The 18,119-nt window shown below is 30.4% G+C and overlaps 2 protein-coding genes across 2 annotated transcripts; both read right to left on the bottom strand.

The window, feature by feature from the left end:
- Positions 1 to 11,308: 11,308 nt before the first annotated feature.
- Positions 11,309 to 14,141, bottom strand: LOC145070856 (ubiquitin family protein). The gene is made up of 7 exons (XM_079017813.1): positions 13,936 to 14,141; positions 13,189 to 13,321; positions 12,814 to 12,893; positions 12,617 to 12,695; positions 12,111 to 12,220; positions 11,754 to 11,818; positions 11,309 to 11,521 (listed from the first exon to the last, which is right to left on the bottom strand). Exons 1-7 carry the CDS (start codon positions 14,047 to 14,049, stop codon positions 11,428 to 11,430), a joined length of 675 nt encoding a protein of 224 aa, XP_078873939.1. The 5' UTR covers positions 14,050 to 14,141; the 3' UTR covers positions 11,309 to 11,427.
- Positions 14,142 to 15,195: 1,054 nt separating this feature from the next.
- On the bottom strand, positions 15,196 to 17,225 carry LOC145070417 (protein GET1-like). The gene is made up of 7 exons (XM_079017364.1): positions 17,089 to 17,225; positions 16,406 to 16,485; positions 16,037 to 16,107; positions 15,835 to 15,905; positions 15,676 to 15,757; positions 15,490 to 15,539; positions 15,196 to 15,396 (listed from the first exon to the last, which is right to left on the bottom strand). Exons 1-7 carry the CDS (start codon positions 17,197 to 17,199, stop codon positions 15,319 to 15,321), a joined length of 543 nt encoding a protein of 180 aa, XP_078873490.1. The 5' UTR covers positions 17,200 to 17,225; the 3' UTR covers positions 15,196 to 15,318.
- Between the last annotated feature and the right edge of the window lie 894 nt (positions 17,226 to 18,119).

Below are 18,119 nucleotides of genomic sequence, written 5' to 3'. Positions count from 1 at the left end.
GAAATCACCTTATGCATCAAAGAACAAGAGTTTTCGGCCAACACTTTGGACTGAAAACCTCTTGGACCGAAAGCCATATGGACCGAAAACCACAAGAAACATACCACTTGGACCGAAAACTCCCTTAAGTGACTATACAACCCTTAGATGCAACCCTTGGTACTTCTAGCACTTGAATCAAAGTGTTTTTCCATATCCTAGGGTGCCTTAACTTAGTTAATTAGTTGTTAAATGACTAATTGGATGCATATATGTGTTATTATATGATAAATAGGATACATGTGTGTGCTCAAGTCCTCACTTGACACTTAGCATCCTATACCATCCGTTCATCCAAACCACTCACTACAGGTGAGTTCATACCCCTTAATCAACCTTTTAAATGATTTAAAATGCTTTTATAGGGGGGGGAATACAAGTTGAATATCATATTTATTATATCAATCATATGTGATTAATAACTATCAAGCATATGGATTTACTATACTTTCAAACTGCTTTTCTAAACAAATGGTTTCAACTGCTTATCAAACTCTTTTACATGTCAAACTCTTTATCAAATTCACTTTTGTATAATAAACCTTTCTTTTACAGTTTTCCAACTTATATATTGTTAAAACCATGTTTACTACATATATAGTTATATAAATAAGGTTTGAAGGACTTAGGAGAGATAACCCACTTTATTTCTTGTCCTTGTTTGGTTGTGGACTTAAAGTACCCGGTTATTTGTCTGAATGTCGTTGAATCCTTACTTATATGTTAAATATAAAGACTTTTATCCCAGTTCAGTACATTCTGTCATACAAACAAGTCTACTAATAAACTATAATAGGTATAGTTTAGGGTTATACTACTTACTACTTCTAATCCAATGAAGCATACAAGAGTCAGTTCATTCATGAGTCATTACTTATTACTATGAGAACATATACAACTATACTAGGATGAGAACATATACAACTATACTAGGATGAGAACATATACAACTATACTATGATAAGAACATATACAACGATACTATGATGAGAAACAATACATTACATATACAAGTACACTTTAACCTAAATGTGATCCACTGTATCGGAGCATGCCTTCATTGTCATGGCCCGAATTGTGACCAGAATCTCTTGGAGGGAGAGCGTGGGTTTGCGTATAGATCTATACTAGATTGACTATCCTACACCTTGCTGCTAGCTACAGTGGGACCTGCAGGTCTACGAGTGCCAAATGTCATACCTTTCGACGACTTACATTGTCGTGTTTCATAGCCGATAGTATGGTACAATTTGTCACATAATACCTTGATATAAATCTGGTTTAAGGTAGTTAGTACATCAGTAGTTCCGATAATACAACACTACAATACTACATTAATTTACCGTTTACATTTATTTGGTGATTACTTCACTTAAACATTAATGTACAAACTATATTTTGATAATGATAGTTACACTTGGGAAAATTACTCACTTTTACAAGAAACAAACATACAAAACAGTTATGCCTTGGTAGAAGGCTACTTTTAGTAGAAAACATAGGATTTTCTAGGAGTTACAAACTTTTACAAACACTTACAAACATTCACATACTTTTACTACAAACGTTTACAAATTCGTACATCAAACACCGTTTCAAACACTTTGATACAAACATAGACACTAAATACTTATGAACTCACCAGCTTTAATGCTGATAAACTCTTTCAAAATAACTTGTATTCTTAGGTCATCAGTAGACAGGTACCGATGCCAACTTTTGAGAAGATGGAGCGCTTTCAAGACTCATCTTACATTTTGATATATGTTTTAGTGTCTTATATACTACAGAACACACTTGTATTAAAATTATTTATTTAATGCAATGGAAGATGTTGCTTACTTGTTTACTATTATACTGTGTTGTGATACTGTACATGACGTCCTCCTCCTCAGAATGTTTCCGCCGTTCTTGGTTTTGGGGTGTGACACAAAAGGTCCACGAGCAGAATTTGCTACTTGCTCAATCAAACACTCAGATGTTAATGGTTTGTTTTCTTGACATAGTTTCTTAAACCTTTTTTTTAACATTTCCTTGTGAGATACATGTAAACACGCTATAATATATTGCTCTATTTTTGTAGGAACTAAATTCAGTCAAGGACAGGGTAATTACTGTTAGGTTTTTCCATCTTATATTTGAATTACATCCATAGTTACATTCATACCCCTTTGTTTTGTTTGGTTTTAAAACAAAGCTCTGAATCATGATCTTGGATGCAAAAATGGTTTGATTAGTGTAATGAAGTTGGAATTGGAAAACAGAGCTTGTCAAACAAATGATGGTGATGTAAGTACATGAACATTAATCCTATTTTTTTTTAATAATATGCTCAAAATTGTGTCTCATATCATCAAAATAAGGTGAACATTTATGTTTTCACTTGTAGAACAATAAGATGATTCAAGTGAAGGAAACTGAAGTGTGTACAGTAGCAGAAAATAATGAAGACAAACATTATATTATCAACAAAAAGAATAAATCAAAAAGTCAGTGTCAATTTTTTTTTTCTTTTTTTTAGTTTCATTTCGTAATATATAAACACTAATTAAATTAAAATTGTCTTTTAATTTGATTGTTGGTTTTAGGTTTAGTTCCATTTGTTGAAGAGGTTCAAGATAATGATGTGGCTAAAAACATAAGGTTTGTGATTATTCAATACTCATATTTTTATTGAGTTATTTACTTTCTTTTATTGATGCCATTTTTTATTTTTATTTTTCCACAGAATTCAAAGTAGAAAGCAAAAGTTATATTATTATAGTAGTAATAAAGTTTTTGTAATATTTAATACACTAGGTAGTTATTTATAGAATAATAATAATAATAATAATAATAATAATAATAATAATAATAATAATAATAATAATAATAAGTGTAGAATGTTTTAACACAGTCTTACTGTTTTTGACTAAACTTATTCTAACATTTACTTCTTTTGACTAAACTTATTCTAACATGTTATGTCAAGTATCCATAACTCTATCAGCAAAATATGTAATGAAGTTAATATTTAGGACATTGACTAAGTTGTCTCATAAATTTAAGAAATGGTCCATTTACCCATATGCTAGACAAATTAATGGTCTCTGCATTGTGGACCCAAAGACCATAGTGGCATAGTGGACAAATCGTCCACAAGTTAGAAATTGTTTCTAGTTACTATATTTATAGGGGTTGTATGCCTATGATTTTTTACGGACCGTAACAGTAAATAGATAAATAAACTATGGGAGCTGATATATACATAATAATTTTTCTTCATACACAACAATTGGTGCTTTAAAGTGTTGTATTATACAACTATATAATGCATTAATTGTTGTGTATGGCAAAAAATTGTTGTGTACAAATCACTTTCCATAAACTATATGGTGGTTTTCCTAATCGGATGTGATTTCTTAACTACCTTATTTATTTTCATGTTTTTTGTAATTGTATAATTACGTATGCTGACTTTTTAGTTTACATTTTTGTTTAATTCAGATAAGATTAAATAGATTAAATTTTAGCTAACCTTTGTTCCAAGTTAAAGATTTATTAATGTACTTTCATATAGTTGGGCTTTTATAGCATTACAACATTACAGTTTCAATCTAAAAAGAGTAATACAAACGACCAAAACAATTGATCAATAATTCATTAATTTTCTATACTGTTAATAAAACCATGTCTCGCAAAGCGGAGTTTCTTATCTAATTATTATTATTATTATTATTATTATTATTATTATTATTATTTCAAATAACAATCATCTTTTAATATAACATAATCTATTTTGTAGTTTTATTTTATTTTAAACTATTATTATTTTTACTTAATTAAAAACTACTTGTTTGAAAAAAAAAATTCATTATTATATTCAAAAAAAGTTATCGTACTTCGTTATTGTACTTTTATTTTTGCCCTTAAAGTTACAAAATATTGGAAAGAAATAAATGATCCAAGTGAAATAGTTATTTGAAATTCAAAGTTATAGTAATTATTAAATACTAAGACCAGTCTTTAAAAAAAACACGTTAATAGTGGGTTAGGGAGTGGGGAGCGTTACACGTGAAATATATTTTTATCACTTATATTTTCTTATAAAAGTATTAATATTTTCTTTATTTTTGCTTTAACTTTACGGTAAAGAATGAATAGGAAAAGCGAAATTGACTAATGTAATAAGATATAATAGAGTACTTATTTTTATTACTATAATTTTTTTTTTAAAAAATGAATACATGCATATAAATTTTGCGAGAACATAATGAATGTATTTTTATAACATGCAAATAATCCTTGATTTTCAATAATAAAGACATATCATATTGAAAATCATTTGTTCTAATTCGTCATTATCACTAACAATTTAGAATACTAATTGTAAACTCATTTATCAAAATCAATTATCAAAAGTTCCATCGATGTTATTTACAGCAAAATAAACAATAGAAATTAGCATATTATATGACTAACAACATAAAATACATGTTGAATAATGTTCTTTTGAACAGAAAAATAGATTGTCTTAAAATAAAACAGAAAGACGACATAAAAAAACATACATGTTAACAAAGTTAATTGCTCTAATTGATAAATAGCTTAAATATTGAATTACCAAAAGCTCATGAGAAGTAATTATCAGTCTCACTTTATCATCTTGTGATTATAAAAAGATACATAACACATAAAATTAAAAAAATTGTCTCAATTATACCTTTATACGCATACCTAAATTTGAAGCTTGGTTAATATATAAAATTTTAAATGCAACAAATTTGCATTTACTTGCATTTACATTTGAAAAGGTTGAAATTGTTTTCTTACATCCATGGAACCACTCGCATAGCTCTTCAAACTCTACCAATACAATCTATCATTTTGTGTTGACATACATGCAATATGCAAGCTACAATGTTTTTATGTAGGCTAAATATTTCATTTAACCATTCAATTAAATAGCATGATTTGAAGAGTTTTGGAAGTTACAAAATCACAACATTTCAATTAATCATAAATTAAATTATATAAGTTGAATGGTCTTGGGAGTTTCAAATGCATGAGGTTCAAGGAAAAATGCAAGCTTTATAAGTTATATAGATAGATATGGATATAGATGCAGATAGATATAAATATAAGCTAAGATATCATCAATGAACACAATGACAGACCGATCCAGCATGGGTCTGCACACGCAGTTCATGCGATCCATGAACGCGGTTGGAGCATTAGTGTGCCTAAAAAACATCACCACGAACTCGTAATGACCATAACGAGTCCAAAAAGTTGTCTTCTACACATCCTCATCTCTAACTCTCATCAGATGATAACCCAATCACAAATCAATCTTGGAGAACCTAGATGCACCCTGAAGTTGGTCAAAAAGATCATCAATCATCGGGAGTGGATAACGGTTCTCCACCGTTACCTTATTCAGCTCCCGGTAGTCAATGCACATATGATGAGACCCAAAAAACTGAACCAAAACAAAATTAACCGATATAACTGAATCACTACTAAAAGATATGGTGGGGTTTCGAATTTTGACTAATCGAATACATATGGTTTGGTTATGGTTTTCATCTAAAACCAAACCACTAGAAACCGAACCGAACCAATAACATTAATAAATATTTTTAATATAATGTTTTATTTAATATATGGTATTTAATTATATTGGGAATCAAAAGTTTAAAAGGTAGTCATTTGGAATTAGATATGATAAGTAGTTTTCTATGAATACATGTAACACCGTAAATTTCATAACAATTTTTCGCATTTTATAAAAACATAATTCACTCATTATTTATAAAAGCATCATTATTTAAAACTCAATTCATAACATATATCAATCCCAAGATCTCATAACATAAAAATCCCATGTGTGTACTGATCAAGTCGGCGCCTTTCCGCGATCCTCACTAGTACCTGAAACACATAACACGAAACACTGTAAGCACAAAGCTTAGTGAGTTCCCCAAAATACCATATATAACACATATTAGCCACTCGAGGCTATAACTCTGTGGGTCCGTGCACCCAAACTCTGTGAACCCTCAGGTTCTGTCTCTGTGAACCTTCAGGTTCTAACTCTGTAAACATGCACAAAATAAATCACATAGAGTAATGTAGTGCAACACATATATAGCATACAAACACTGTATCGCATAACTCCGATTACCTACTCAAGGTAAAGTATAGTGAGAAGACTCACCTCGGATATCTCAGTAAATCTCTGACTCGATAACTCTGGTCTAGCCCCTGCCTAATCACATGAAATAAATACTCTAATTAATATGACCCTCAGGGCTAGGCTAATCTCTCTCTCTATACATCCTCTAGGAAGGGTAAAAGACTATCCTACCCTTCCGATGACTCTAAGGTCCAAACATTGACTAACCCTAAAAGTCAACGAAGTCAACAGTCAACCTTGACCAAACTCGCCGAGTGCACAACTATGACTCAGCGAGTCCACACGTTTACTTCACTCTCCTAGTCCTCCTTCGACTTACTGAGTCAATCTTCAACTCTGCAAATCATCACAGATCACAATCTGTGAAATGTCCCGAACCAACTCGCCGAGTCCGGCTCCTGACTCGGCAAGTACCATCGTGCATTCTGTCCTCTAGATTCCCTCTGACTCACCGAGTCACTTCCCCAACTCAGTGAGTCGCCAACTGTGTGATTATCGGGAAAACCCTCGTCCTACTCGCCGAGTCGGCTATTGGACTTGGCGAGTTCATGCCATGCTCAAGCTGAACTGACCTCCTGAGGTCAGATCCGCTCCTCTAAACCGTAGATTTAGCTTCCCAAAGCATTATAATCACGTAAAGCTAACATGTTGATGCTCATGCAAAAGCTCAAAGGCCTTATTTGAAGATATGACCTCTAAAATGACATCCAAAGCTCATAACCCCCATTAACACTCATAAAGCTCAAGGGAAAAGGGTCTCTGGACCTCTTTGGGTCCATATCTACAGCACCAACACGAGAGGGGACCAATTACTCCATATAACCATCCTCTAAAGGGGCTAAAAAGCCCTAACTCTAAGAATTACATCATAAACTGAAGAAGGGTCGAATGAATACCTCAAAATGAAGTCTTTGAGCCCTGGAATCACTGGATTAGCACCCTCTTCAGCCTCCTCTTATCTTGGTCCTCTTCTATTTGCAAAAACACTAACAATGATCAAGAAATGACTCCTTTCCTCTCACAAACGCTCTAGCTCACTTAGGGTTTCTCTCTGGGGTCTGGTAGCCGCAAATGACGACCATAAGGCCCCTTAAATAGGCCCCAAACCCGAGGAATTAGGGTTTCATTAAACAGCGTGGACTCGCCGAGTCCTTGGGGCGACTCGCCGAGTCCAGCCATCCACCTGGATAATGATTCGCGTCTCTACTCGGCGAGTCTACGCATCAACTCGCCGAGTTCTTCCACAAAACTTGAAATTCAACGAATAAATATAATACCTGAAAGTCCGGATGTTACAATACAACTTATATATATGGTCTGTAATAATATTGAGAATAAAAAATTTAAAACTTAGTTATTTAGACCATTATGGTTAACCGATATTAACCATTAACCATAATTATTAATCGACTAAAACCTTTGACCAAAACTAATACTGACCGCTACCTAATGGCTATCGAAATATGTTAACCAGTTGTAATTGTTATGGTTCGGTTTTGACTAATAAACGAACCAAACTGCTATATACACAAATGTCTAAGAATGAAATGGAAAAATAATATGACATTAGACTCTCAAGAATGATGGCAGCAATTCAAATATGAACCTAATGTGAAAATAACGATTAAATACATTTGAGCTACTAAAAATATACAAAAACAAAAAAAAACTCTACTACGAATTACTTATGATATATATATATATATATATATATATATATATATATATATATATATATATATATATATATATATCAATCATGTCAAAATGCATATGTATGATGTATAATGTATAATGTCTAACACCTCACATTTCTCTCTAAAAGTTTTTATCAAAATCATCAACTAAAGAAAGAAATAGGTATACATATCAAATTTGGATAATGTTACAATATACTTTTAAGTTATTAAATGAAGACTAACACTTTCAAACTAACATTGGATGTGCTTAAGGGTAATACCAATTTAGATGAAAATTTAATATATTCTCTATTAAAAAAAATTAAATTAAGAATTGTTTTTAATGTAGCTATTTGGTAGACTTTGACATGTATCGTGAGTATTGGTTTGACTTTGATTGGTAAAGGGAATAGAACTGCGTGAGAACATACATAAAAGCGTGACCTTAAATCTTTGAAAATTGCCAATGTGGGATCCAAAATTGTCAATGTGAGACTAGCCCACTTGGTAGAGGTGGAAGCCTCTTAGACACGAGGTCTTGGGTTCAAATCCAGGCATAGACGAATTTATTAATTTGGTGAATTTAACATCTAACAACTAACCGGCGATTGAAAAAAAGAATATCTTTGAAAATTAATACCCTTTAATGTGTTTTCAAATTATTATTTGTATATGTTTGCTAAAGAGATAATTTATATCTTGAATAGCAAACCCTGTATTTTATACTAAATTTGTCTCGCGTTAGACATTATAATTTTCGTTACAATGGCAAAATCATTTTTTACCCTATAAAATTTTGTCTTTTTTTTTTCTTAATAGTTGATGGTTAAATGTGATTACGAATTATATTATTACAATATTTATATATTTCTTTGAACAAATCAGTTTTAGCCTTTTAGGAGACGTAATTTGAGCCATGATTGTCAAAATCGCGATCCTGATCGTAGTATCGTATATGAAAAACAATCCAGATCGTAAAAGGATCGTATTTTGGGTAGGATCGTAAGATCGAGATCCGATACGATCCTACATTTCCTTGATTTTTTTTTCTTTTTTTTTGCAAGTGAATTTTTTTACCACTTTATGTCCTTTACCTTTTACCAATCTACAATTTATCATTTTTTATTGTGGCCTGTAATTAATATTTTGAAGTTTTTATAACATTTGAACGAAAAATTAAATGTTTGAAATAATTTTCATGATTAAATATTATAAATTAAAATTATATTTTATTTTGTAGGATCTTAGGATCTCGATCCCGATCTTGCAAACCCAAAAACGATCCTATGTGAGATCTCGATCTTGATAACATTGATTTGAGCCATTAAATATTTGCACTTTAGAAACAATGGTTAATGAACTAGGAGGGTAATAAGGTTTTAATTTTGTCCATATTAGGTCCTTAAGGTTTTTTTTTTTGAATATTACACCAACATGGTTGTTATAACCGTTTAAAAAAGGTAATAAGATTTTAATTTTGTCCACATTAGGTCCTTAAGGTCTTTTTTGTACATATTACACCAACATGGTTGTTGTAACCGTTTAAAAAAGAGTAATGAATTTTTAATTTTGTCCACATTAGGTCATTATTTTTAATATTTTTATCATTTCATCTAACTCTTTTACAATTTATATTAGTATCTAGTTAGATGGTTTTATCATTTCATCTTCTCATTTTAGTCGCTTATTCACCACAACCATGGTTCAATTGAAAGGTTACATAACAATTTTTTGTCATTTTTACAAAAAAAAAAAAAAAAAAAAAAAAAAAAAAAAAAAAAAATCTTAATGATTAAGGTTATATTTGGTGCGCCACAGCTAACTGATAATCTAGTTTATTTTACGATCTTTTTTAAGTTGTCATGTTTGGCAAGCCAAAAAGTAGTTTATAAGCTGACGTTTTAAAAAACTATTTAAACTAGTTTTTTAAAAAGCTTTTTTTTTTATTTTCCAAAAAGTAATGGGGTATCTCCGATAAGTAATGGCTCCACCAATGGGATAGCCTCGATACACCATTACTTATCGAGGATACCCCATTACTTGTCGGGAATACTCTTTTACTTTGACCCTAGCTCCGCCACTAGCTTATAATCTGTTGGAAATTTATATAACGACATAAAAGGGCATTTAAAAAAATATATTTTTTTAATTAATTATGGGGTATATTTGGAAACTTAAAAAAAACTTTTAAAAAACTAGTCTAAGTAGATTTTTAAAACGGTAGCTTATAAGCCACTTTTTGGCTTTTCAAACATGACAACTTAGAAAATATTGAAAAATAAACTAGCTTATCAACTAGTTGTGGCGTGCCAAACATAGCCTTAATAATTAAAACATTATTTTTTTACTATTTATTTATTTATTTTTTATTTTTTTTGTAAAAATGACAAAAATTGTTATGTAATCTTTCAATTGAAATCATGGTGGTTGTGAATGGGCGACTAAAATGAGATGATGAAATGATGAAACCATCTAACAAGATACTAATATAAATTGTAAAAGAGTTACATGAAATGATAAAAATATTAAAAATAAGGACCTAATGTGGACAAAATTAAAACTTTATTACTCTCTCTTTAAACCGTTTTAACAATCATGTTAGTGTGATATGTACAAAAAAAAACCTTAAGGACCTAATATGGACAAATTAAAACATTATTAAACGATTATAACAACCATATTGGTGTAATATTAAAAAAAAAAAAAAAAAAAAAAAAAAAAAAAAAAAAAAAAAAAAAAAACACTTAAGGACCTAATGTAGCCAAAGTTAAAACCTTATTACCCTCTGAAGTCATTAACCCTAGAAACAAAACATAATGAAATCCTAAATGTCATTTTTTTTCGTTTTTATTCTAATTAAAGAGACGAAAATGATGTGATGATAACATATGTAATTAACAAATAAGTTGGTCAAAATCAATCCAGCTACTGCAAAAGTCTATTCGCCGACCCCCATAGTGTTTTTACTTTCTTTACATAAAGTCCTTTCATAATTCTAATAATGTTTTGTTCATTTACATAGTTGATAGAACTCATAATTCATGGATAAGTTTTGTGGAATTTTTTTTACTACATAGTAAGATACCTTTTAGTTTTTTGTATGTTTGTTGGGTTGGTGGCAATATGGCAAAAAAAGTTAGCAAAAACTTTACTATTGATTGTTTTTCATAGAAAAATCTATTATAGATTAATAAAAACTAGTTTAGGGTTTCGGTTTTAGACCGATTTCGGTTTCAACATTTTATGACTTATATGAGAACAGAATTGGGATTTTTTAAAGACGGGTCAATCCAATCAATAGTCTTTTTTTAGAACATGTTTTGGGTCGGTTGAAGGTTTTTAGTTTTGTACTGTTTTGTCCATCTTCACCCATGGCCCCACCAACCAACCAGTCCCACAACCAATATACAGATAAAACAAAAATCCAGTACCAACTTTTTTGGATTAGCTATATCTATACCTTTTGTACATGAGTATGATACAAAACAATAATCAACATGATTTAGATTTTTAAATTTAAAACACAAATAATTAAAATTGGCCCGCCCGAATATCTCTATCGACTCGTTCTGCATTAAATGTCCCGGGAAGTTCTCTAAAATCTTCGTTGAATATCGAATAAGCACTACACAAATTCAACAAAGAGTATCATAGCAGAACATAACAAAACATGTTGTACTGTGTTTGTCATGCATTGGACTAGGACCTGGACTCATGTCAATGGACAAAAATTACAATTTTTTGTCCTACCCACAAAGATGGAGGAAGGTGGGATAGGGATTTGTTCTCGATCTCATGTGTTCAAAAGACATAAATACCCTCCTCCTCCTCATCAGCGAAAATAGCCATAAAGTTACCTCATATCACCCTGTTGCCGGTGGCCAAGATTCAAAAAGATGATGGCAAAGCCAGTTCCGAGTATCTAAATAAATGGAGAGTATAAAAAAACCAATTAGAGATGCACTACAAGTTTAGACTGAGACTGATGTCAATGGGACAGAAACTGCAAATATTTTTTTTCCACCCAGAGACTTGCTCTCTATATCTTTTGTTTGTATAAAAGACGTGAATGCCCTCCTTGTCCTCGTTATTGAAACTAGAGCTATGGAGGGCATTCACGTCTTTTGCATATACGAGAATCAAGAGCAAAAGTTCCTATCCCACTTTTTATGAAGAGATCAAATTTGTGAATCTTTCATAGAAGATTTACTTACGTATAAAGGTCCAATATCCCATCTATGAGCAATAGGTGCTAAGATAAACCACATAATGATTAGGGCCCACACCTTCAGACTGAGAGAGAAGATTGCCATCAGAACCATATCTAATGAAGATTAAAAAAAAAAAAATTAGGACCAACCATTGTTGTAAGGGTTAAACGCAAGAAATAGCGATGTACTTTTATTTATTTCTTTATTAAAGCATCCTACTTTCATTTAATCCTATTACAACATTCTACTTTGAAAAATCAATATAAAGAAATTTTCATTGCTATAATTGAGTAGGTTTTTCATAGTACAATGTCTAAATAAGAAAAAAAAAATTGAAAGGAAAGCGCTAACCAGATAGATTTTTTAAAGTGCAATGTGTTCATACAAAAACATTTGAAAGAACAAAGAAATGATAAACAATTAAATGAAGGAATGTATGTTGCTATTTCTTGCATTTAAGCCTGTTTTTGTAACTTATAAGCCATAAATTTCATAAACCATGTGTGTACCAGGTATCTTCAACTTTTCATGTAGAATAATGAAAAGCCTCTTCTTCCATCCGCTATTTAATTCTGGGAGCTGAAACTTCTATTTTTTGAAAGAAAAAAAAAAAAGTCATGTCATCTTCTGCCTTGTTATATATAGTCATGTCATGCCATGCATAGAGAGAGAAATAATCATGTAACACAAATTGATCAGTTCTTACCAGTTCCTCTTCCTCATCCTCAAATCCATTCTGAATGTGTTTGGCAGGAGGCTTTGGTTTAACAGCAACTATAAGAGTATCTGGATGATATAATACAACTCTCCAACAATTTAGATGTTGTACATGAAAAAATAAAGAGTCATTTTAATTGCAATTACCACACCCAGATATCAAACTAAAAGGTTCTTATGTATTAGAAACAATAAAAAAAATACGGGGCAGGAGCAAATCAGTAGAACTATGAAACTTGGAAGTTGTTTTATTGTATGGATAACTTGTTGTGTAAGCAAAAGGTGGTTTCTTTTTTGGACTGAATAAAGTGTCTGAATGACAGTAAATGATTATCATTACTACAAAAGTGAAATAAAGTAATACCTCCATTGTTGAAATGAACAGATATATCATCACCATATTTGCTGTCAAGTAACACATTTCCTTGCAAAATAAGCCTCAAGTTTTCAAGAGGCAATCGAGCATTTCCAGCAATCAGAGCTCTCAAATCACGCACCTAATTGATAATAAGTGAAGGAAGAAATCAAAACAATCACCTAAAATATTAGCTTCTAAATTATTGATTGTTTAATCTCCTTCAAAATAAGATTACTTCCAAACAGCAACAGTCCTCTAAATGTAGAAATTTGAAAGCTTATTATAGTTTCCTTTCCCTTATTTTAGGGTAAACAAGTTTGTTCCACATAATTCTACAAGAATATCAAAGGGATAACTTCAAAATTCATGAAATTGAACTTCTGAGTGAAATTTAATAGCATAACAAAGACTTCGAATAGCAATTTTATCTAAATTCAGAACATAATCATATCAATTTGTGATGAAGGATTAAAAGGCTCCGAAATGGAAAGTCCAAAATACATAAATTAATTAACCTAAAATAAGAACAGCACTAGATTGATCGGTATTATCATCTGTGTAAGACATGATCTCATGCATCATTGTTACAATTTGCTATTGTTCGTAATCAAGATCATTCAAGTGCAATCACGCAATCGTCAAATAAATCCGGTCGAATTCATCAAGTATAGTTTTACAATTAGTGAATTATAGGTTTCAAGTCAACCGGAATTAAGATATGAATGTGAAATAAGAAGAGGCAGAGAATCATACTTTGATCGGAGAATGGACATCCATGGAAGATGGACGAGAAGGACCAATCATTCTGAGAGTTATCCGTACCATATTTTCATCTCCGGTGCCGGATTTACTCTTCTCGTCGCTCATAATTCACCGGTGGACGGTGTTAGTAGATATCGGCAGCAACAAGTTACCGGCGCGGACCCGAAATATTATTCGGTTCTGATCTTTATTCCTTGATTTTACTCGATTTCTAGATGATTACTGTGGATTGAAGTTTCAATTTGACCCCTTTGATTTTTAAAGTTCGATAAAGTGGCCCTTTGGGTTTTCAAATCATTCAAATAGACAAGCAAAACTAAATAAATACTTTTTTGGTGACTATGATCTTCTAGCCAATTAAATCCACAATGCCTAAATGTTGGTAATTTTGGTTTTTATGTTTCATGTTTTCCCCTATGTGCAATTTTGGGGAGAATAGTAGCATAACTTAAGTTCACTTTTAATATGTGTTACACACCTTTTTATTTGTATACATAATAGCAATGTACTTATATTTTTTTATTAATAATAAGGAATAACAATATGGTTATATTAATCTATAGATAGTAGTAATATACTTTATTTTTTATCGCTAATATCAAATGTTTATAACCTTTTTTACCCATGATAGCAACGTACCTACATTTTGTTACACTAGATACATATAAGTACATTGTAATTATGATTAATGAATTGTAAGTAAGTACATTGATATTATGAGTGATGAAAAGTAAGTATATTACTATTATGTGTTGCATATTACTATTATCGTTAAAAAGATATAAGTAGGTTACTATCATAGATAAAGAAATGTAAATACATTGTTTTTTTACAGATTATAGTAAACAAAAAAAGTAAAATATGTGGTTATTTCCTACAATTTGCACTATTCTAAATACACTGTGAAATCAATATACCGATTAAAATGAGTTATGAGACATGATTAAACTGTATATCAAGTGCAAGTCCCAAATAGAAAACTGATAACCTAAAGATGATGTTAAGAAACAAATGGAATACTTAAATTATCACTTTTAATTTTATTAAATCTTAAGCAATACAAATTTATTGAAGAAAAAAAGACTTAATTTATTACTGCCGTATTTATAAAAATTTATAAACAAACAAGATTACAAGAATTATAAAAAATACAAAATACATTATTTGTATTAATCATAATAAATTTACAAATGAAATACTTGAATAATTACAAATAAACAAAAAAATAATAAAAAAATGTGTGTACAAACTTTTTCTTATTATCATATCAATTTGACCAAAAACTTGAATGTTTATAAAAAACCTACAAATAAAAAGCACACCAAAGAATAAAAGAAATTAATTTAATGAAGGGAGTGAGCAAAAAATCTTTTGTTAAGCCATCTTGAATACTTTCTTAACAAAATATCTTCCAACCTTGTTGGATAATATCAACCAAGGTACAATGCCAATCTACAATCAAAGTTACAATAAATTATAAATAAAACTTTAAACTTTAAATAAATATAATTTTGTTACTTTCATATGTAAAAAAAAGTAATTTACCATAACTTTGTCACTAAAAGAACCTATAGCCGTCCAAGATAAAAACCACCCTGCATTAAAAAGAAAAAATTGCAAATTGTATATCATTAACATCTGCGTCCAATGCATGTCAAACACAGTAAAAAAATTTATGTATAACAAAAAGGACGATTTATAATTTTTTTAAAATGGAAAAGAATGGATTACCGAACGGTTGCACAAGTTCTTTGGATATGGAAGCCACAGGAACACGCCAATGCCACATGGAAAGTAAAGTATATACAACAATCTATTTACAAGAAGTTGTAAATTATCTTGCAAATACAATATCATAATTATAAATAATATGAAAATATATTTTATCACCTTTGAAATCATTAGAATTCTCTCATATGACCCAAATGATGTTTTCATATCCTTGTTCAATGACTCTTGACCTACATAATCGTAAAATTCACTTGCATGTGAAATTTTGCCTTTCTATTTGAAGTACAATGCTATAAAAGAAAAAAAGAAAAATTAGATGTTAAAATCAAGAAATTGGAGAGTAAGTGAGTAACTAGCATACTTTTTGCAAGTTCTTTCTCCTTAGCTGCTGCTGTTCTTCTAAGTTTTGCAGCTTGAGCAAATGTTGAAGGCCTGGATTAAAAGGTGATAAACATATTTTCCATCTAATTATCGTATTATTATATGCATATATGGAACACTAAAAGTTGTGTCAAGTATATTAAGTATTTTTTTTCTTGCGCGGACTATCAAACTTCATTTATTGTTTGCAGGACAATACTGTGTTTGTCCTGCATTGGACTGGGACTCGCTTTGTCCCGACAAAAAGCTGCAACTTTTGTCCTATTGACATAAACATCTGTTTTTGTCATCTTTTGTCCTGTGTAACAAATGAGGCCTTGAAAACGGTAAAATTGTTGAGATTACTAACTGTGACAAAGCGGCTGCCTCTTTCAACAGTCTTTTGATCTCAATACGCAACTGCAAATCCTTTTGACTCATTGAAGCTTTCTGCTAACTCAAAGTTTAAAGGGTTAAATACAAGAAATAGCAATGTACTTGCATTTATTTATTTATTTATAGCAACCTACTTTTGTTGTTATAATGTCCTAATAAGAATTTTTTTGAAAGAACAATGATATAACTGTGTAGATGTTTCAAAGTACAATGCCTTGATAAGAAAAAAGAAAATTGTAAGTATGATGTTATAATAATCAAATGTTTAAAACTATGTTTCCTTTTTTTCCACGTGTAAAAGCTAGAAGAGTCTTTTGCTTCAATTGACAACTCCCCAAGATCACTATAAATATATTACTGAACTGAAAATCAATTTTGTCATCAAGCATTCAAAGGGTATCATGACATAAGATTCGACAGGAATGCATTTCGAGAAAGGGGATTAGATGGTTATCTAAAAGTATTATTATGAGAGGAAAATTATGAAGCAAAGATTTTTCACTAAATTTAGCGACTTCAACAGGAAAACAGTTCCATTATAACAAATCCATATATCGAAATCTATAAATGAAGAAACAATCCGCACATTAGCATAATCTGACTAAAACAACGAAATGGAATCGCATATAAAATTTGAAAGTTTGGATGGAATTTTACCCTCTTCTTCTGTGCTAAGAACTTGTCACATAACTGAAAAGCGGTGGCGATGAAGAATATGTATATAGCTGTAAATGATTTGGCACAATCGTCTAGGGTTTCTTCCATCATCGTTCTCTCAAATCTGATTTCCGATTTTGATCATTCAATTTCGGTTATACAGTTCGTCGATTTTTTTTTCTTAACGAATAGTTTGGGTGTTGCTTTCCGTTCAAATTTTAGCTATAGCCCCTTCTATTTGCATGTTTACAGGATCGGCCCTTCTGGTTGTTGAAGCTTGTCAAATTAACCGCCATAGATTTACCTTTTGGCATTTATTTTTTGCTGGTTGTTTTCATTAGGATTAATTTGCTTAAAATAGTTGGTTTTATTCATATTAACCAATAAGTTATAAAGAAAAATGTCTCAAATAGGTTAAATGGATGGAAATCACACAAGTTAGTTGAAATGCATATGACATCCTAAATTATATTATCATTGTAGTAATATATTTTTTGTAATCATATTTAACATATTTTTTGTATAAAGCTAAAAAAAAAGAGTTTCCACTAACTATATCAACTCACATTAAATCATTGACTACAACGTCCGGTTATGGTTTTGGGACAGTGGCTAGAGATGATTGCATCCTTATACTAATAAAAGAGTAGCTCTTTTGCCATATGCCATCATATTAGACATTTTAATTAATGTGTTGTCACTTGTCAATCTATGAGTTTTCCATTTTAAATTTATTAGACCTCCTCATTAATGTGATTTTATTTTAAATTTTAAATTTTAAATTATTGTTTTCATTAATTCACAAATAAAAAATATCTAATATATATTAAAAATTAATTTTATATATTTATTTGAATCAATGATTATAATTTCACATAACTAATAAAAATATCTCTTAAATTAATAATTTATTTAAAATAACTTATTAATAATTTTGAGTTTTTATTATAAAAGTTTGATTAATTTTATAACCGTGGTTCCCACGGGTTATAAACTAGTAAGTAAATAAATATCATCAATTTAAATTAAAA

Source organism: Lactuca serriola, chromosome 8 (genome assembly GCF_051521515.1).
Source record: "Lactuca serriola cultivar US96UC23 chromosome 8, Lser_US96UC23_V15, whole genome shotgun sequence".
Lineage (NCBI taxonomy): Eukaryota > Viridiplantae > Streptophyta > Magnoliopsida > Asterales > Asteraceae > Lactuca > Lactuca serriola.
This window is presented reverse-complemented; position numbering and strand designations above follow the sequence as displayed.